Source organism: Camelus dromedarius, chromosome 6, assembly GCF_036321535.1.
Source record: "Camelus dromedarius isolate mCamDro1 chromosome 6, mCamDro1.pat, whole genome shotgun sequence".
Lineage (NCBI taxonomy): Eukaryota > Metazoa > Chordata > Mammalia > Artiodactyla > Camelidae > Camelus > Camelus dromedarius.
The window spans coordinates 9,326,938-9,348,427 of record NC_087441.1 but is presented as its reverse complement, the minus strand read 5'-3'; the positions used below and the strand labels follow the sequence as shown (position 1 = coordinate 9,348,427).

Here is a 21,490-nt window from a genome sequence, read left to right as displayed (position 1 = left end):
ACTACTATTTTATTCTTTATTGTGGTTCTCTGGAAAGTATGCCACAGGAACATGTGGAATTCTATACATGAGTGTTTATTGGTTTTGTAGAAACTTCAGAATACTGTGAGCTTAATAACTATGTTGTTTTTGTGGGTTACTGAGAGGGCATATTAAAAGTCAGTTGATAGTAAATTTTTCATTGATTGTTTTAATATTTTCAAGGTAATATTAAAGGAAGTTCAGCCTAAGTCAGAATTGAATAATACCATGAGCTTTTGGTTTCCTCTGGTTTGAGTTTGAGTATAACTGGCTTTCTTCTCCATCTTTTACTGTCACCTTCCTGCAAAACTCAAATACGGACTTTAGTTTGTATGGTTGCATAATAAATTTAGTTGTTAATTATATGTATTTTTGCTTTTGAAGATTCAGTACTTTTTATATTTTGTTTTTGCTTTTGATAAAGTGTTACAGAAATGATAGCGATAACATATTTATATGTCTGATTAAATGTAACATGAGTTGATAGTTTGTGATAAGCCTTTGGTACATTTTCTTTGCCAGAGAAGCTTATAACCCACTGAGAAATTTATGAAGTGCTTTATGTTTGTGTTTGTCTAGGACATGTCTCAGGAAGGCTATGGAACTAGGTCTCAACCTCCTCTGGCTCCCGGAAAACCTAACCATGAAGACTTGAACTTAATACAACAAGAAAGACCATCAAGTTTACCAGTAAGACTATTAATGTGCTGATTTAGAGGTGTAATTAGTTACAGATTTCTAAAAAGAGCGCTTGTTTTTTGTTTGTTCTACTTTATGTTAAGACGTGGGGGAGAAGTTTCTGGATTTCAGATACATTTGTGGTTTATTAATTTTTTTAGAGTTTCCATCTTGAAGGAATGTGTAGTCTTGAATAAGTTTGTTTTATTTGTAGGTATCTCTGAGTCTGGTGATTGTATGTATCTCTGAGTCCAGTTGGAAGCTTTTATTTGGCTGATAGGTTTTGTGGCAGAAAGACGTTTCTGATGTACAGTTGTGCTTTGCATAGCCTGTTGCTTTCTGGTGGTGATTCAGAACAGAGATAACTATATAAGAGTTAAATGTAAAGAAATTCCCATTTGTCAAAGGATATAAATGATAAGATAAAGCATCCAGTGGTAGTTTGAATATCTTCTGGGATTTTATGTAATGAGAAATCACCCAATCTTTTTCACCCAGAAGAAAGTATTTTAGTTTAAAATTGGAAAAAGCAGCTGCTAAGTATTTACTCCAGCAAGTCAGTGTGTTGGGTTTATATTCACTGGAGTAGTAGCTGTGTTACAGTATTATAGGGCACTTGTTAATGCTCTTAAATAATTCATCTGTGCTTAATTTTCTTTCTTTTTTATCATGGGCAACCTCATTTAAATGAGGTTTTCCTTATGAATTAAAAGACTACTTCTGTGCAAACAAATTTTTATATTTATTTTCTTGTTAAAATATTTTGATTTGAAGAATTATCATTACTGCTTAATCTCTATTAAGAAGTTTTATTTAAGATGGAAGTTCAGGCTAGCCATAATTTTAATTTGAATTTGAAATATGTTCACATTAAGTAAGATTTATGATATTACTTTTAAACATTTAAGAACCGGCATTTGTAAAGAATGTTATACATTTGGTGTGCATACAATACCCATTTTTAAGTTAAATGTAGCCTTAGAGGAGAAGGTAAGTGATGGCTACAGAGTGTATAGTATCTTTGAATCTGATGCACATGTGTTTGAAATCCTAATTTTTAATAGCTTTTATTTCTGTCTTCGGAGGTGGGTGAAATTTATTGTGGTCACTTTTTGGTCATATTGGAATATTTATTCTTTAGTTATTTGGTTTTTGAAGGAGTGGAAAAGGTGATGGATTCTATATTATGCTGCAAGCTTTTTTCTTTAGCAGATAGACAATTCACAGCTTGGTGAACATTGTGTGTGTGTGTGTATGCAAATGTTTGTGAATGCTGTTGATAAATGCAACATTTGCTGAATATTTGGAAATTGGCTTGTGGTTTTAAGGATTTAAATTGACTCAAGAGAAGCAAGTGGACAGTGAATTCCACTTCTTTCCCAAGATTTTCAGTGTTTCTAGAGGAGCTAGAAACTTTGTCATTATCTGGTGATGTGAACAGTTGAACAGGTTGGAGAATTTGTTATAAATTGATACCAATTTTCTACGTAGCTCTAATGGTTGGCACTGTACTACTTTCTTCTATCCCTTTGAACTTGGTGTCACTCAGTGAGCTGTGCTGCTTTTCATGGCTCTGCTCTGGGATGAATGGTTGACGTTAAGCTAACGCTAGAAGGGAGTGAAGTGTGGTCGTACTGCTTTGGGATGGTGCTTTTCAAGTTGAAAGGGGGCTCTTATATTCATTAATAGTTTGTCTTTCCAATTTGTTCTATTTGTATACATTTAGTGGCTTACTTTCTTCCTGAATGTTTGTCTTGCCTCCTTCCCAAGAGGATTTAAGGTTGCTCATAATATAAATTTTCTGAGGAAGCTGTTAAAAAAAGAAATGCCCTAATTGGTATTTTCTTTCTGTTTTTGTAACTCACAGATAAATAGGATGCTGATTGACTAAGTAACATTTCAATAGTCTTTTTTCAGAGAGGAAAGTTTCTAGGTTTTTATGGTATTCATCAGTTACTGAATAAATCACAAATCATAGGTCTGTTGGTGTTCCTACCTAAACGCCCCGGTCCCAATTTGTTAAGATGAAAATTGACTTTATTTAAATGAATTTTAGTGCTCCACTTTTCTTTCACCAGGCTTTGTTTGTATAGAAAATTTTTCTGTATGGGGTTTATAAATACATTTTTATTTATGTAGACACTGCATCAGTGTTTTGTACACAACTAAGGTAATTATACAGTTTTGGGAGAGATTTGTTGGTATTCTGTATGACTCTAATATCATATATTTTAACTGTTATTAAATATTTGATTTATTTTATCTTACTTGAGATTGGAACAGCACAAGCTTTATTCAATGGCCAAAGAATGGAGAAGTCGGAACCTAGTTTGCAAATCAAGTTCTCCTCTGATTAAGTATTTTATTCTCTAACTTGGCTAAATTGATATTATAAGTACTGTGAAACTGTTATTTGTTATCACATCTGAGTTTATTATTGGGTCTTTTGTAGATTTATGCTGTGTTTTTCCTTTCAAGTGTCAGTGATATAAATTTTGTCTTTTTACTCAGGGTTAAAGGCAATCCATCATATTTGTAATCTCTAGTTTTGTAATTTTGAACTAAGGAAATTCTAAGTCTTATCTATACATTTTTTAAAAATGTAGTAAAACTGATTCTTATAATCAAGTCTTTATCCATTATATATGTGACTATAAAAAGGAAGCTTCTTAAGTAGTTGTTTAATTTTTTGCTTGAATTGAGCTAGATTGATAGGTTTTATAATATTTTTCTGCACGTGTGATATTTTCTTTAGCATATTTTTGTTACACAGTTAACTTTACAAGAAATTAAGTATTTCCTTATGCTAGATCTAGAATTTGATCCCTCAGTTAAGTTGTCCTCTTACCATTGTTTAAATTGGTATTTGTCTGTATTTGCATGTCATTAAATTCTTGGTGATCTTCAGTAACTAATGCAGTTATGTTTTCCAGCTGACTGAGCTCTTCAGCTCATGCACATAAAGCAAATGACTAATAAATTAATATTTGCCTTCTTGTTGTCTTGGGGCCATGACCATTTTACTTAGTGCACACAGACCTAAGCTCAGAACAGATCTTCCTTTATTTATAATGCCCGCTGATTCTGTACCTCTTAATCACATAGCCTTCTCCCTCTTGAGGGACATAGCTTACATACCCTTGGTATTACCATTGCTAACAAATCTTAGCATATAGCATGTGATGTAAAAATTAGCTTGAGGAACTCTATCTCTTTGGAATATTATCACTTAAAATTCAAGCACATATTATAGTTTTCTTCTGTCTCTAATATTGATGTGAAATGAAGCCATCATTAAGCAAAATACACAGTGGAAAATGTAAAAAACTGCTATAGCTTATCAGTTCCTTTATTTTATAAACATTGAGTATATCTCAATTTACATTCTAAGATAACCACCAAAATATGATTTAATATACTTTTTATTGAGTCTTTTGTTATTTTTTCATTTCTTATGGCATTTACTAGTCATCCTTTTATTGCAGTTACTTTTATAATTGTCTTGTGCCCCCCTCTCCCCATTAGACCAGGATATGTTCAGAGAATCTATTATGTTGTTCAGTAAGTATTTTCCTAATAGAATTTATGCAAGAACTTTTAAATACATTCTTCCCCCAGTTTCAGAATTTTCTTTTAATTGCTTACAGGATCTTTTCCAAAGTATTAAATTGACATCAGGAGAGCTTGTGTTCTCCATATGCTGTTGATACTAAAGGATTATATGAGTGTGATGTCTGTATTAGGCGGGTTGTTTTAGTCTTAAAACCATTTTCTTTTATTATAAAATGGAATTTGAATTTTACCTTGGTAACCTTAAGCTTCAAGAGAAGAAGTGGGTACTTCTTTATAGTTAAGCTAAAAGTAGTGTGAAAACATTATTTTTTTAGTAATGTATATTTTAAGTTGTTACAATAAATTGACAGTGATCATAATTTCAGTAAGTACAATACAGATAGATATGTTGTTAATAAAATATGAACATGTATAGAAAGTAGACAAAAAAGGTTTGATTTTTTTTTTTTAATCTTCCTTGTTCTAAGCAAATAGTGCTTTCTCCTCCAGGGATCTGAAGAATTGCTAATATTTCTCAATTTAGAAATAACTAATTTGTTTTATTCTTCAGAGAGACCTGCCACCAGTTTATGGTTCAGATAGCAGGTCCGTTATTCTGTGTACCTAAGATACAGAATATGATCAGTCATATTCTACTGTCGTTTGAGAAAGCCCATCAGGTCATTAAAAACCTCTTCCTTAAATAGGAAGTATTTAAAGAAGTAGACATGAAAAGGGTTTGATCTTTCCAAGTTTAATTTGAAAAACCCTAAATGTCACATGGAATAGTGCTTATGGCACTTTTGTTTAGTTTGCAATTTAGAAGGAAGTACTGAGGTTTAGATAAAACATATAGTTTATTTTTATTAATTACTTTTAATTTTTAAATTGTTTTGCCCTTGGTGAAAGGAAGGAGGTAGTAAATGCTGGTTGTTCTTTGAAAGAGAGAGTGTTAAACAGGATATTGGAAGCCTCAAAGAGAATGGTTTGAAAACTTATTATAGTATCACCAAGAATATTCTTTGGGTGTTAGGTTTTCAACAGAGCATACAGTGATCTGCCTTTACTGAAAAAGAATACTTTGTGTGTGTGTTTACTTTTTAGTCTTTAATGACACTTCTGTTGGGTGGTGGTAGATGGTCATGTACTTGGAGGCATGTATGAAAATTGATGACATGTTAATAGGGACATTTTAAGTGTGTAGATTTGATAACATGGTTCCTGTGAATGATTGGAAACTACTGAAAATGGCTAGGTGAAGTGTTTTTAAACTGGATTTTCATTTTAACAAGTCCTCAACCCATCTAGAAATACAGATTGGTAATAGGATCTTAACTGGGTAGTTGGCAGGTTTTTGCAAAAGTTAAAATTTACCAGGTAAGAAATAGGTATATGGCTGCTGAACGAACTCTTTCCAAACTTTCTATTTGTATCTTGAGCTTGATTTAAATGGTTGTCATTGAAAGGTTAAGAGTGTATTTGTCTTCTGTTGATTGATTGCCCTCAAATCATCCCGAACATTTAAAAAATTCTAAGTTAATAAAAGAGAAACTTAATCTATTGTCACCTTATCTCAGTGTTCAAGCATTGATAATTCCCGTGTACAACTGAAGACATCAGCTGTTTGTTATCAGAGCTGCCTAAATGTTATTAGACCATGATGAGTCGTGAAGTTATGAAGTCATAAAAAGTGGGCCCCTGTGAATGGAGCAGGAGGTTCTCTGGGATGCGCCTTGTCGGGGAGAGAGACTCCCTGTACGTCTCCTTGTACATTTGGCATAGTTTTGAAACTGAAGGTACAGACACATATTGAAATTTTGGAGAAGTGTTAAATGGAACATGCAACATTCATTATTGTTTCTTACCTAGGATTTACCGTATTCTCAAATGTAATTTCACTCACTGGTCTGTTTTGTGTGGAAATGTCAGTACTTTTAGGATTAAGACTGAGAGAAGCATGTAAAGACCTTACTTGAAAGTCCTAATTTAGGAAAAGTGATTCTTACAAATGTTTATTTTCCAACATAGATTATTTCTTTAAGATGTGATACTCTGTAATTTTATACCTCCAGAGTATTTTTGTGATACTGGTAGTCATTCTGAGAATAGACGAAATAACTGAACTTGGGCGAGTTGGAAAGGTGTTTCTCCCTCTTTCAAAACAATCTTCCACTTAAATATTTGTTCTGTAAATGAATATTCAATAAAACCTCACCAGTTTGGATTTCTTCCAGGTTAAAGCAGGCTAAATATATGGAAAGTTTGAATAAATTAATATTTAAAAAGAACTTTAGTTTGCTTTTAAATAACTTGAATGTTTGTGTGCAAAGTGTTTCTAAATTGAGATCTTTCAATCCTTTTGAAATAAATGGATAATTCTAAATTCATTATAGCTAAGATATTTGCTTAGTGGCAATGTGTTATTTTTAAACATTTATTTAATTTTTAAAAACACATTTTAGCTAAGCACACCCCTGCAAGCTTTTTTCACAAAATATTCTGGAGCTTTCCATTTAAAATATAGGGGAAATGAATTTTAACCCATTTTATGGGACTGTCAATTCCAAAAAAAAAATTAATGAAGGAGTACTATAAAAAATAGACACTAGACAAAATTGGAGATGAAGAGAGGCTGAAACATAACTGATTTGCAGGATATTGGTTTTGATAATAGAAGGATAACTATGATCTATAGTTGATAAATGAGGCTCATTAAGTAAGGGATGATAAATGCAGATATTCCTGGCTAATGGAAAAGTCAGCATACAAATTTTGCTGTAACAAATGGGGGCCTGGAAGGTTTTGACCAGCATTCAGCTCTTCAGATGACCCATGTGAGGCCAAGGGGCTTTCTCTGTGGCCCCACAGCCTGGGGTGCACGCAACTGTCAGGCCTGTCTGCAAATATCTGCAGAACCTTATCTGGACATAAGCCTCTCTTACCAGACGGACGTCTCCAAGAGCCAGGGGGAGAGCAGCAGTGCTGGGCTTTCTTCATGAGCCACAAAAAGCAGTGTGTGTGAGGGATTCTCACATGTGGGCACGCGGGCACGGATGGAAGTGTTTGTCAGCAGCGTAGCTCCCTAGAGTTTTAATTTTAATTTTTTATGATAGAATGGTAAAGCAGCGGCTGTTCAGAGGTACCTTTTCTTAGTCTGACCTGCTGTTTCTGTTTTTATGAATGGCAGTTCTTGGCGTATTGAGCCAGAAAGCCTCCTTCCTCTTTCGTAGTGCTCCTCCTATTCTCTGGTATGTCCAGGGGTCGCAGGCTTCCTCCAGATTATTCAGGCATGGCCATTGTAAGGCGCTCAGTGCCTTTTACTTTATAGTATCCAAGTTAGGGAAATAAATTTTAATTACAGATTTCCACTTTGTAGGTAACTGAAGGCACACATCTGTTTTATATAACAAGAGATATATAACCAGCAGGAACTCATAGTAGCATTTGTGGTCTTGTTAATTGCTTTTATTTTTCTTCTGAACTGAAAGTAACTATTTTTAATATTAACTCTAAGTATAGGATAGGAAATAAATATATGTAGAGAAGGTTCTTACCTGAGAGCCAAATTTTCTATTCTTCCTTCACAATGTAAGATGTTAGAGGTGTCTCTCTCTTTCTCATCTTTTTTCTTTACCTTTGCCAAATTGTTGTAAAATAACTGAATGGTCTTGTTTTCCTTTGTTTGGGTCAAGAAATTTTAGCTGAAAATTGTTACTGTGTGAAAGAAGATTATTGACTCAACAAGCCTTCAATTTTCCGTGAATAACACTCCCACCCCCTAGCTTCAGGAACATGCCGTGCATGCATTCTATTTTAAAATACAGACTGTAATTTAAAACAGGCAGTTTGATGCCCCACTGAACTTTGTTTAAGCCTGGAATAAAAGAGGGGGAAAAAAGCTTTAAGTCACAAAAAAGTGACTAAGCTTTCTCAACCACTTTTCTTCATAATGCATTCTATTTCAAAAAAAAAAGTTTCTAGGTACTATTGTTGGCTTTTTCCACAGAACCTGCATCTTATCCAATGTTAGGTTGTGATGTGTGTGTCTCTTCCCTTTATTTCATTAGCAGGCTGTCACTGACTTTTTAAAGTGTTCCGAGTAGTGTTCATTTGCAGTGGAATCTGTGTGCATCTGTGCACATTGCCCACATTCAGTGTGTGTGAGAACATTAATTCTAAATTAAACACATGGTTTTTAGTATTTACTTATTGATAGCTAATTTCCTAGAGTTCTCTTGATTTAAATAGTACCTGATTATTAGACTGGACTGATATAAATATTTAACTGTATTTTCTTGTTAGGTCATTATAAAAATGATTAGCTGGAATCAGTTTATATCATGCCTTCTTTTTCTCTCCTCAGAAAAGAGAAAGTGAAGAGCTTATAATGACTTGTATGGAAGGAATGATGACTTTGTTTTGATAAAGTAATATATTTTGACCTGGAGACCTGTTCTAATGATGATGTTGAATGGATCACAAGGCGAAATCTCCAGCCAAGGTTCTGGTCTTGAGCAATTCATGTCAGTTCTCAGGATCTGCCTGTCCTTGTCTGAAAAAATGAACGTTAGAAGATGTCAAGTGAGAGAAGTGCAGTCATCTTGAAATCTTCAGTGATGGCTCCTGTACGCCCCTGGTGGGCCCCTACCCATTCTTAGGAGCCATTTACTTTTGAACATATTTAAGAATTTGGGGTTGCCTAATTGAGTGCATAGCCTTATCTGTAGGTCATGGGGGAGCCATGGGCCTTGTGGTCTCTGTCTCTAACATCTCAGAGACTGCAGAGTTTTCCCTCCCCTCCCCATGTGATCAGTTTGGGAATCTGATGTGTTTGAGTCTAGGGAGGTCTAGGGAGCAGAAAAGTTCATGTGAGAAATTGAGAAGTATGTATTCCAGGTGTCTTTATGACCAATAAAGTGGGCGGTAGAAAAGGCAAATAAGGAGGCTGCAAGACAATGAAGTCTTGCCTTTGTGATGCAAAGTTTGTATGCCTTTTCCTGCTGGACGAGTGGGAGTCCAGTGGAGACAGTTCTCTGAACCAGGATGATCAAGCAGCAGTGGGTTTTAATTTCATGCTGGTGGAAGGAAGGTCCCGATGGTCTATACCTGAGGTCTCTATTTACTTCTGGCACTCCTGGTTTACACTTGTATACTATAAAGTAATTGAGTAATAACTCTGCTTTTTAAACTGAGATTTACCACTAGTGGAAATATTAGCAAGCCAGGAACATGAAAATCTTTTTTTTTAACTTTTTTTTTTATTGAGTTATAGTCAGTTTACAATGTTGTGAAAACCACTTCTTTTTAATGAACCCAAACCAGTTCGTGGATAATGCCCCTTGCATCACTGCGTTTTGTTTGTGTGCGTTTTTTGTTTTAAGTCCTTGGCCTCACTGGCTTGATTTGGGTGGAGTGCCGTGTTACTCTACCCAAAAGGCTTACTTTTACTCCTCTTTCTGTCAAAGCACGAAATTGTGTGCATTAAGGGGGGTGGTCATAGACTATACCAACCCACAGTTAAATGTTTTCTCTCAAAGTAGGCCAGAATGAGTGAACCTGGTGACCACTGAGTGACAGGACAGTACAGCAGTATCCTGTCCCTGTCTGAAACCTGCCCTGATACTGATTCTCTTTCTTTGCTTTCAGAATTTTCTGATGTGAGTAGTGATCTTCATTAGTCTTTATTTTTGCAACGGATTTGGGTGGTTGAGTGCAGGCAGCCACTTAACGCCTTCTGATGACACTAAAAATACGTGGTTGGGCTTTTGTAAGTATCTGTATCTGGATAAAATTTGGCTTCAAAATAATAATCTATATACTATATATATAATAATTTATTGGATACCACTTAAAAATGTCTAGTTTTATATAAATGAAAATTTCAGTTAGTTGACACAGGAAACTACTAGTAAAAGAAGAAGTATGCCCAGAGTAAGATTCTTAGTGAATATCTTAGTGAATAAAGTTTAATATGAACTTTAAAAACAGGACTTCCTGATGTCTGTTTTGCCTGCTGGAAGCCACATGCCACCCTATTCTTCTGTTTTTGAATGTCTGGGACTTAGGTTACCGCGACAAGTGAGTTGCTCCATGCCTTTTATTTATGAAAAGCCTTCATTTTCAAAATGCCTTTATTACCACTGAAGGGAGGGAGACTACTTTAGACCTATTGTGTTATGTCACTAATGAGATTGAGTCAGATAATTAAAGAAGTGATAGCAGTGAGAACACAGAGGGAGAAAGTTGTTGAAATAAAAGGAGGAATGAATGGTTGATGCTTTCAAGGTCTTTAAGCTGAGTGACCTGGAAGTGTGGTTGTGTTGCTGACAAACACAAGGAAATGGTGATGGGGAGTTGGTTTAGGGAGAAAAGAATAGCCAGAGATTTTATGAGATTAAAAAGCAACTCCCGAGTAACTGTGCTGGAATTCTAAAAGTTCTAAAGGAAAGCAATTCATATTTGTTACCAAAACCTTATTTTTTGTATAGTTCTTTATGTAAGAGTTAAACCATTGTCATAGATAGAAATTGATATTCAAAGAAGGATAGCATTGGCCATAGCTTTACATTTTATTTAAATTCTTGGAGGTGATTTGAAGACTATCATAGCAGAGTTTGTATAAACAACTTGGAATAAGATGAGAGTGCAGTCTCAAGAAATAGATGAAAAAAATATATAAATGCCAACCGAATTGTATATGTATGTATGTGTGTGTGTGTGTGTATATATATATATATATATATATATATATATATATATATATATATATATATATATATATGTATGTATGTATATACAGTTCGGTTGGCATTCATGGCTGGTCTCATTTTTCGTTGCTTTTAGGATAGTGCAGTAAGTTTATACCCTAATATGTTGCTTTCCTTGGCTCGGGGTAAGTTACTTTATATTGCCTTGTTTGGTTTACTTTTGAATGATTTAGACTTTGTTCTTTTTGTACCAATTTATTTTGGAGGAACATTCCTTAGCTATCTCAATATAATTTCTTCTTTTCTGAAGCTTATTTTGAGTATATGGGTTTGTGAGCCTAGTATACAAATTTATGTCTTGTTTGTTTGTTTTCATTTTTTGAGGGTGACTGGGAGGGGGCAGGAAACCTGTTTTTAACATGCTATTTTTGAAATATGTTCTCTTTTATTTTAGAAATGATTTACCCCTTTGATAACCATGTATTTCTGTGATACATTTGAATCTCAGCAAAGGAAATGGGACCTTAGGGAGATTACCATGAACTCTGAAGGGATTCTCTCTCTCTCTCTCTCTTTCTCTCTCTCCCTCTCTTTTTTTCTAATCAAGCCCGTATCCACTTTTTTCTTTGGTTTTTAAAGTGCTGTCATTTCACTTCCTACGTAAAGAGCAGAGGTTTAATATTAATGAGGTTTTAAAATTAAATGTGTGTGTTTTTACATATTTAATTTGATTCCAATTTTTAAAAAGTATCTCCCAGATGTGAAAATAGACACACACGAATGGCGGGAAACGTGACTCAGTGCAGCAGCCGGGGCGTCACAGCGAGCCTGAGCTGGTACCATTGCCGCAGTGGCCCGCGCGACGGCGCCTGCATGTGCCTCCGTGTCCTTGTAAACTTTGGTTGTTGAACCTAAGTCCTTTTTTAAAAAAATAAAACCAGTGTTTCCCCAATTTTGATTAAGTCATGAGTGTCCTTGAATAAGTATGAATGTGCTCAAATTTCTCCAAGTGTTTTTGCTTTTTGTAGTTACTGCATTTAAGCTTTTCCTTGGCTGTCATGTCTACATGTTGATATCCTTGATTAAGGCACAAGATTTGACTCTACACAGAAAAATTCAATTACATTTAACAATCATTTATTGATTTCCTCCTGTGTTTAAAATTTTATACTAGATATAACGAAAGAAAAATAAAAATTAATTATTTTACTAGCTTATTATTGTTTGTTCTTTCCTATAATATATTCGGCAATAAGAAATCAATGAAAAAACACACCTATATTTGGGATACTTGTTATTTAAAGTACTTTAACATATTATCTCATTTTTACCTTTAGAGAACCATCTACAGAATCTGCAGAATTCATACTTCCGGCGTGTGTAATTTCAAAGAAATGACTTGCCATTTTGTAGAAGTCTTGAATATTTAAAAGCAATGATAGCTGTATCAAAATTATATTCACCTGTTATATAATAAAGTGGCATTTAATAACGTATTATCGGTGCTTGTGTTCTTAGGAGAACCCTGCCTCTCAGCACTTCTGTGAACACTTGGCTTGGGTGGAGTAAGAATGATGATGCTGGTTTTCTTGAGTCACTTCATGAAGGATTTTATTATTTTTACACTTTTTTCCCCCAACTTAATTTGTACTTTCTATTTTCATAGGGGTGAAAACAAGATATTAAAGGTCTAGCCATCTTTGATAAGACTTGTCCCTTTTTGGGGTATCAGATTTTGAAAAGTGTACCTAACTACGCATGTTACGGATAACACAGCACGTTCCCGTGTGCCGTCAACTCAGCGTCACTCCTGGGTCCTTCCCTTTACCCCTTTACATCACTGCAGAGAAAACATACGTAAAACCTTCTAGTGTGGTACTTGCCACATACGTATGTGCTCAGTAAATGTTAATTTCTTACCTATTTGCCCTCCTTCTCTTTTGGAATTGCGTTTGGCTGCCAGGGCCTGTTAATATCACTAGTCTACCAAACTTCCCTGAGATTCAGCATTCCTGTCCTATGGAGGTGGAGGACGGGGACAGAGGCATTGTAGAGGCACAGAGATCATGAGAGCTGACTCTCGGCTAAAACTTTGTTTCACTGACTCCTCTCCTGTTACTTGAACCTCAGTACTTGAACCTCAGTATTGTTGACCTCTTTGGATAGAGAGATTGGTGTGAATGGCACTGGGATTCTTCTGCATTCATTTTGATTGTGTATTCTTTGTTTTTATTTACTACATAACAGAAGAATGCCAATATGAGAAAACTACATTAACATACATTGTAATTTAAAATAATTTTCCCAATATTGTGCTGTCATTTTTAGTTTTAAGTGCCGCAGACTAAATTATTGGAGGAAGGGGAGGGTGGGAATGAAGAGGCAAAATCCTCTATGGTTCGTTTCTTGACTACTTATCAAAAATTACAGCTATATAGTTTAGGCATTTGAAATCTACTGATAATTCAAAAATGTAATATTGGTCACTGGTTTTATACGAATCTGCACTCCCAACAATATACCTAACTAAATGGCTGCAGTTTACTTTGGAGTTTATTTTTCCCTTGCTCTTTCCAACTTGTGGTATGAACAGTGAGTAATAAAATCACCTAAAAGAAGAGAGAGTGTAAATAAAAAGAAGGCATAAACAAAGGCATGGCTAGAAATCTACATTGCTTACAATAAAGTCTGCTTTAGAAAAACTCTTTAGATTTTACAAAGGGTTTTCAGATTTCTGAGACAGATAAGTGTATGAACCGTAGTGGTTGTCCAGGAAAAGCCAGGTGGACTGTGACACATCTTTAGTGGGAGACTGCAGGTGGTGAATCAGGTAAAATAAGATATCCTTTTAAATCAAATAACGTAAACACTCTATCCATCTATCCATCTGTGTGTCTGTGTGTCTATTTGTGATATAGACATGCCTAAATAATTTTCTTAATATAGGAGATACACCTTTTTGAATTCTGCCTTTTTTTTGTCTCATTTGATTCAATGATGTTAAATAAATACGTTGTGAGTCAGGTGGTATTTTGTAGGGGGAAATACCTGTTTTTAGTGTTGTTGTTTTAGACAGTTGTATTGATTGGTGTTTAAAGGATACATCCTAAATAGGACACTTTTACAAAAGGGTAATTCATAAGTCAACTATATTTAGACAGCAGTGGAAGCTAATGAAAAGGTACTTGGACAAATTATAGAGGAAATGAATATGACTTTACAGTTGTAAATAAAGGTATTTTACTTTTGTCAACATTTTATTGACTATCCTGCCATATCCTTTGTGTATTATACTGACCATAATCAGTTTTACTTCTCAGTTTACCTGCAAATATAGTTTCTTATTAAAATACGTAAAGTTTAATGTAATTAGTGCATTTTTTGACCTCTCTGACTGAATTTTTTTATGCTGTGGCATTCTAGTATAAAGTATGACCCAGATGCTGTATAACTTAATGATTAAAGTTAAAGAGTATAGATTTTTTCATCTACAAAAGCATTTAAAAAAACAGCTTAGACGTCTTTCAACATGTGTCCCTATGAATTATAAATAAGTTTGTTTACTTTTAAATATACCGTGGCCACTTTCAACTGAAAGAGTCCTGTTGTGACAGAAGGTTTTCATTTCCTGTGATGTTGTTATATAGAATTTACAACCTGTGTGCTTCTAAAAAGGATTTGAGCTGACCTACAGTAAAACATTTGTATAAACTGAGACTACTCAAAGTGGAATACAAATTAAAAAAAATGTTTTAAAAAGGGAGAAGCAGACAAACCATGATAATGCAGTACCATGAATGACTATTAAATTTAAGGCTGCATTCCTGACTACCAAGGTAGAATGGGAAAACTGAGGTTATTTAATTATTAACATAATATGGAAAATATTAAGAGGCATACCACTTTTCTTCTATTATTTTGTAAAAGGAAATATGCTATAAAGGAACATATAAAATACTCCTGTGAAAATAATGAATAATGATGCCAAAATATGAGTTTTCTGGTTTTTTTAGCATTAAAGAAGTTTTTCATGTTGCTTGGGATGATTATCCAGGGTCTTTTAAATTAGGTGTCGAGTGGCATAAATGAATGAATGATTGGCTGTTTTTTATCTAACTTGCTCAGCTGTCAAAAATTATAAATTCAGCAATTCTGTTCAACTGAGTAGCTTATTGAGCCATTTTCATTTCACAGTAATTTTTTTAAATTGAAGTATATTAGTCAGTTTACAGTGTGTCAATTTCTGGTGTACAGCATCATGTTTCAGTCATACGTATATATTTGTTTCCGTACTCTTTACATTACTGCAAGATATTGAATATAGTTTCCTGTGCTGTACAGAAGAAACTTGTTATTTATCTATTTTATATATAGTAGTTAATATTTGCACATCTCAAACTCCCAATTTATCCCTTCCCATCTCCTTTCCCCTCCCGGTAACCATAAGTTTGTTTACACAGTAATTTTTAAAATTAACTATTTTGTAAGCATAATATATGTTGCAGGATGAAAGTCATTTAGTAAGGAAATAGTTCTTGTAAAGAGAGTATCTTTTGTCAACTTATTTTTCTTTGTTTTGTGGGATAGATGACATTTTCTTTATAATTTGGCATTTTCCTGTTGTATGTTTTTATAGGAGAAGATTGCTAATCTTTGGATTTTAAGAATTGGGCTTAAGATTATTGGTGAGACTGATGATGGCCTACAGTTTGCAATGTAAGCATTACACTAAATGACTTAATAGATATAGCCACTCTAGTTTATATCTTGTGGCAAAATTCACGTGATTTATTTTTCTTGTACCTCTTGGTTTGAGTACATTGTAAAATTGGAGATGTGTTTTATCAGGAGAAAAAGGATAAATCCATAATCTGTCAAGTTTCTTCAGAGTTGAGTGGGGAGGAATGCTAAAGCTGGTGTGGTGTATCTGTGTATCTCCCTGATCCCCCAGCCCTAGGACTGCCCATGGAAGAAACTTAGACTCCAGCTTTATTTTGGTGGTTGTGCCTTGTGCTTTAGCGACAGTGGGTATGAGCAGCAGGCCAGTGACCCGGGAAAGGGTGAGGATCTTGACACCAGCCCTGACTGGAGTCCGCAGCTGTCTTTCCCTTTTGCCACTCCTCAGCCTTTGCAGGGAAAGGGACCAGGGTGTGTCCTTTAGATCTGTAGAAAAGGGGCAGCTGTATTGTGCTCCTGTTGTTGAAAGGGAATGGGACATTTTTGAGCCCCTAACCATACCCGATGGAATTTAACAAAAAGACAATTTAACATATATTTATTCTTATAAAACAACAGTAACACTATAATAAAGCTATTTCTGTTCATTTGTTGGCCAGTCTAGTCATGTATAACTTCATTCAAGTAAAAGCAAGTCCTAGTAGTTTGGTAGTTCCTCCTTGTAGAGAATCTTCAAAAAGTCTTTAACATTTGGTATTTCATTACCTCTAGGAACATTACTTGCTCAGGATTTTGTAGCTCTCTCACCTCTAGGGGTGCTTTTAAAAACCGTTCAGCTGCAAAGTCATGAAATAGCACTCTGTGTCAGCTTTATTCATTTTTCTTTTTAAAACACGAAAACCTGTAAATTGGCAAATTGTTTTTTAGTATTTTCCCTTCAGAGGGCTTAAAAAATATCTTAAGTATGTTGGGATTAGATTGGGTGATTGGAAAAAAACTCCGAGTCAGGCTAGCTGTTCTCTGGTAGTTGAAGTGCACAAATCGATTTTGCTCCCTTAGCTGGCTGCTTGTGCTTAAAACAGTTTTTGACAAATGCCAGAGTTTCACAAATGTAGGAGTAGCAGTTATGGAGGTGGTTTTGCAAGTCCCTTCGAACAGCCATGCACATCTTCAGTCACTCTTAATTTGAATGAGAAAGGGGATGGTAGAAGCTATTTTTATTTTCTCCTGGGAGCAAGAGAAAAGGAAGGCAGAACTCTGTACCATGTAATTTTTAAAAAGAAAAAAAAAATCGAATTCCATTGAGATTCTTTCTTGTTTACTTTTTGTTTTACTCTTGCTGTCTCCCAGTGTGTTTGACTAATGTAAGTCTTCCCCCAGGAATATGAGAATATATGGTACAGTCCGCCTCATAACCTTCCTGGATATTTTTATAATTTATCATCAGCTGACACCGCCTGGGTAGAATATTCTTACCACTCCCTCTGGCTGCTGGAAGTCTGAAATTACATCTTTGTCTTTGAAGTCAGGCTTACTGTTAGCGTTGCTATGGCGACAGGGTGGGTAATGGCGTCCACAGACAGGAGATTGGTATTTAGCGTTTAAACGCTGCTGTGCACAAGGCCTTGATTTTTAGAGTGGTTACTCAACTATCCTCTTTTAGTAAATGTTTAAAAATTACATTTTTACATGGTTTTACTAGATTAATAGTCATGGCTTATTTCATTTTAACTGCAAGGATAAAAGCATTATTCCATTAAATGGGTAGCTTTTTTCTCTGTTGGTTTATGCATTATTAACATAGGCTTTCCTGTTTTGCTTGTAACATTTTATAGGCTTTTTCAAACATGCAGTCAGATTTGCTCTGTTGCTCCTTTATTTTTTGGACTTAACCCATTATGGTCTTGATCTTGTAAGATTTCAGAGGAGACAAAGTTCTAAGGAGGAACTAAGCTTTTAAAATATTAAAAATGAACTACGTGTCTTATTTTTAAAACTCTGAATCTGACAGTGATAATTGATCAGTCTTTCCCCATGAGTTGCGGCAGTAACTATTTTTTAATGTTTCTTTTGTTTCAAGTTTCTGTTTATCCCCTCTCCTGTACTGTATCTTCACATAGGATATTTAAGGAGAGACTGCTTACAGTTGTGGGGGACTGTGGGACATTTTGTAAAGGTTTTAGTTAATGTAACTTTTGAGGATTTAATAATGTTCTCTCACATATTAAATCTTTTTGGTTTAAGATCAGTTAGTTACTTATATATACGTGTGACTTGTTGATTCTTGATTATTTTGTTGTTAGAATAATAGTGAATCTTGAAAGTTCATATAATATATACATGTCCCTCCATACCGGATATGTGAATTGCTTCTAAAATATAATTTCGAATACCTTTTGCAGTGAAACTTACCACTTCAGAAAGTATTTAATTTCTGATAATTTAAATTGTTAGGAAATTCTTCCTGATATTAACTTGAAATATGTTTTTGGATTTGTATTCTACTTCTGCCTTCTTAAATCACACAAGACAAATCTCAATCTATCTTCTGTAATATGGCTGTTCAAATATTTGAAGATTATTGCTATTTTACCTGAATTTTCACTAGGCTAACTAGTTCCTTTAAGTATGTTCCCAATTAGGTGGTTTCAAGTCCGTCTACCACCATGTTCTTAACTCTTTGATAAACATCATTTTGTGTAAGCACCTTCAAATATGAATCTGCAACTAAACTGAATACTCCAAAGTTATGGTCTGTATGGAGCCAGCCTGCCACCTGCTTTGTTCTGGACCGTCATGATCTGGGGCGGACTAGGTTTTGTAGCAGCTGCATCCCACTCTGGTACTCCGATAGGAACTGCTTCTAAGGCATATGTTTCTTCCATCCTGCACCTGTGCCCAAACCCAAGTACAGTTTTCACATTTACCCTTTTTGAATGTGGTATTTTGGGGGAGGGTCATTGTGTAAGCCTGCTAACATGTATTTGGATCCTGAATCATCCATTGTGTTTATTATAATTCTTAATTTTATGTCATCTATAAAATCTCATAACAGCTCTTAATATAAAAAATTAAGTTAAATAGACCAAATGCAGAACTTTTTCACATTATGATTTTTGCTGTTCATCCAAGTATAATAAGTCTAGAGCTGCTGTATGTTCTAGGTCATATTCTACATACTAACCACAACACTATCCTAACAAACTTAGTCAGTGATTAGGTAGGTATCCAGAACAATTTGGACTATACTCTGTTATGCATGTTACAGTGCTATTTTTAAAAATTAATCATTGTGAATTATACATGACTTTTCAGTGAAATAATACATATAAAGTCTTTATAATATTGAAAGTTAGACATAATTTGCTTTTGAGATAATTTTATCTTCATGAAACCTAACTTTTCTGTTGTGAGAGAAGAAAATCTACTTTGTAAACAAGTTCATCTTGCTACCTCTATATCTGCATTGTATGCATTGGAGCATTCTTCATCCAGGAGGAATATTCAAGATAAACATCAAGGAAAGGCAGAACTACCTGTGTCCATCTCCAAAAGGACCCTAGAAACAGGGCCCTGAATGTCATGGGTCCAAGGTAGAAGATAATCCCGCTGGTCTTGGGATCTTAGAAATGAAGCAGTCCCATTTGAGGGGCCTGTGATTTCAGGGAATGGGACTGTTGATCACAGAAGCCACGGCCTATTCCTTCAGGATGGTTACTTGAGACAGCAGGTAGTGGTTGCGAGGGCCTCCCCTTCTTCCTTGTTTCCCTATATTCATCTGTGTATCTGACACATGACCTGTGCTTTACTTTTTATCACCAACTGTCCAGAATTTCTGGGTACTGGGGAAGTTAAATCTGGGGTAGTCTTTCCTGAGCATGCAAACCTTGGGGAAGACATGCACTGGGGGTGTGGTACTGGGGAGGAGACCCGGGCATCTGCTTCTGCAGTACAGAGGGCTTTGCATCCTTTCTCACCACTGCCTGTGGGAGGGGAGGGAAGTGTGAGCCTAGAGGGTCACTTACAAAAAAGGCATTCTATTTTTGAACGAGTCCCAGGTCCTTTCATGTATTCATGGAGGGTAAGCACACTGTGCTTACATTTGTGAAAAGCTGTCTCCTCCCTCCTCACATCCATATCCATACCTTCTTTCTCTGCAGGAGCCAGGGTTCAAATTCTAGAGATAGGTACCTGGGAGGCAGAGCACTTACAAATTCAAAATCTGACAATAAGTTTCATAGATTAGAAAACAAAAATTACTTCAGACCAGTACTTGTTCATGGAGTGGCAGGTGGGAAATGGTCCTCTACGGATGGCCTCCAGGGACAACATTCCTCTCCTTCATCATTTAGTAGGCAGTATACAGCTGGTGACCATTTATGCTTCTTTAATTGACTAGCAATTTGGCTTGAATTTGGGGTGAGGAATGGGCAGGTTCTCACTCCACTCAAACTTTTAATGAGATTTTCATTAAATGAACCTCCCTGAAAAGGAAAAATATGAGTGAGTTTTGGTTCTGAATATTGCCCTGTTTATAGCATTTGTAGCAGGAGGAGTATTACAGGGACTTCTGGGTATTCTGGGTCACCACTGTCCAATAGAACTCTCTGCAGTGTTGGAAACACTCCATATCTGTGTGGTCTAGTAGGTTAGCCACTAGCCATGTGTTGCTGCGTAGTGCTTGAAATAGGGCTAGTGTGAGCAATCGAATTTCAAATTTAATTAAATTTAAATGGCCACATGTGGCTAATAGATATCATATTGGACAGTGCAGTTCTAGATTACGGATCCTATGTAGTCATGTTTTTACTACAAAGTAGATTTTGATGAAAATAACAGCGAGTTTACGTTAAGGCTTTCAGGTTCTTGGCATGTAAATCACTGATTTACGATGCATTCTGAGCTAGCATTTAAACTTACTCATACATGTGTGTGAGAGATTGTATGTACAAATACATTTTAGATGTAGAGTTTATCTGTTGTTGAGTTTTGGTTGTATAAGGTTGAAAACCAAGATTTCAGGAGTAAAAATAATTGTACATTCAATAAATAAATGCTGTGCAAGTGGGTACTGTTTTAGAAGTTAGAAAGCTGAAATGTTTACATGTCTTTCCACTTGCCTGTTTGTTTATCTGTGCTTTCAATGATCTGTATTTACTGGAAATAGTTACTGCAGAGGCGGTTACATTAAGGATGTTTTCTGGATGCCCCCACCTTCCTCCCACGTACACACCAGGGTCAGGTTCAGCCGTGAGGAGCCTGGGCCCTTGGACACAGTCTCTGGGTCAAGCAGTGCTGTCACCCCGTGGGGAGTGGAGCATCGTGTGGATGGAGTTCCCGGCGTCTGCTTGCCTGCACCACTGCGCGAGTTTCAGCTGGAGCTTTGGGATGTGGAGTGTCGGATGTCTTAAGGCCTGTCGCTTGACGTCTTTCTCATAACTTGGGTGTCATATCTGAGAGATAGCTTGGGGTTGAGCCTCTAGTGTTATAATTGCCCTTGAATGTGTACAGATAGTGTCCACTGATACTTAGAATTTTTTCCTTCTGTTTAGTTGTAAAGAGCAACGAGGTGTTTTCCACTGTGTGTCTCAGATAATTTGATATTTAGAACATGAGGGTAGGTGGCAGTTTCAGGTCAGGATAGGAAATTTTCAGCCTCTTGACTTTTTAAGTGTGATTTCCTCATTTGCCAGGTGGTGATGGAGATGGTGATGCCAATGAAACCCTGGTACGGAGTCCATGTAGTTGTCCCTTCCCAGGGCCCCCAAAAAGTGGGTTTTGTATTCTGTCAGAGAATCTGTAACAGCGTTTTCCCTTAGATTTAAGAGCAGCTACTTCATTTACTTTTCAATGTT

The 21,490-nt window shown here is 35.6% G+C and overlaps 1 protein-coding gene across 7 annotated transcripts in view; it reads left to right on the top strand.

Annotated features, from left to right (window-relative positions):
- ARID1B (AT-rich interaction domain 1B) overlaps nucleotides 1-21,490 on the top strand; it is a 378,663-nt gene that overhangs the window by 134,230 nt on the left and 222,943 nt on the right. For all 7 annotated transcript variants that reach the window (XM_031456606.2, XM_064486535.1, XM_064486532.1 and 4 more), the window contains exon 4: nucleotides 601-711. In XM_031456606.2, coding sequence (XP_031312466.2) covers nucleotides 601-711 — 111 coding nt within the window. The remainder of the gene's footprint in view (nucleotides 1-600; nucleotides 712-21,490) is intronic.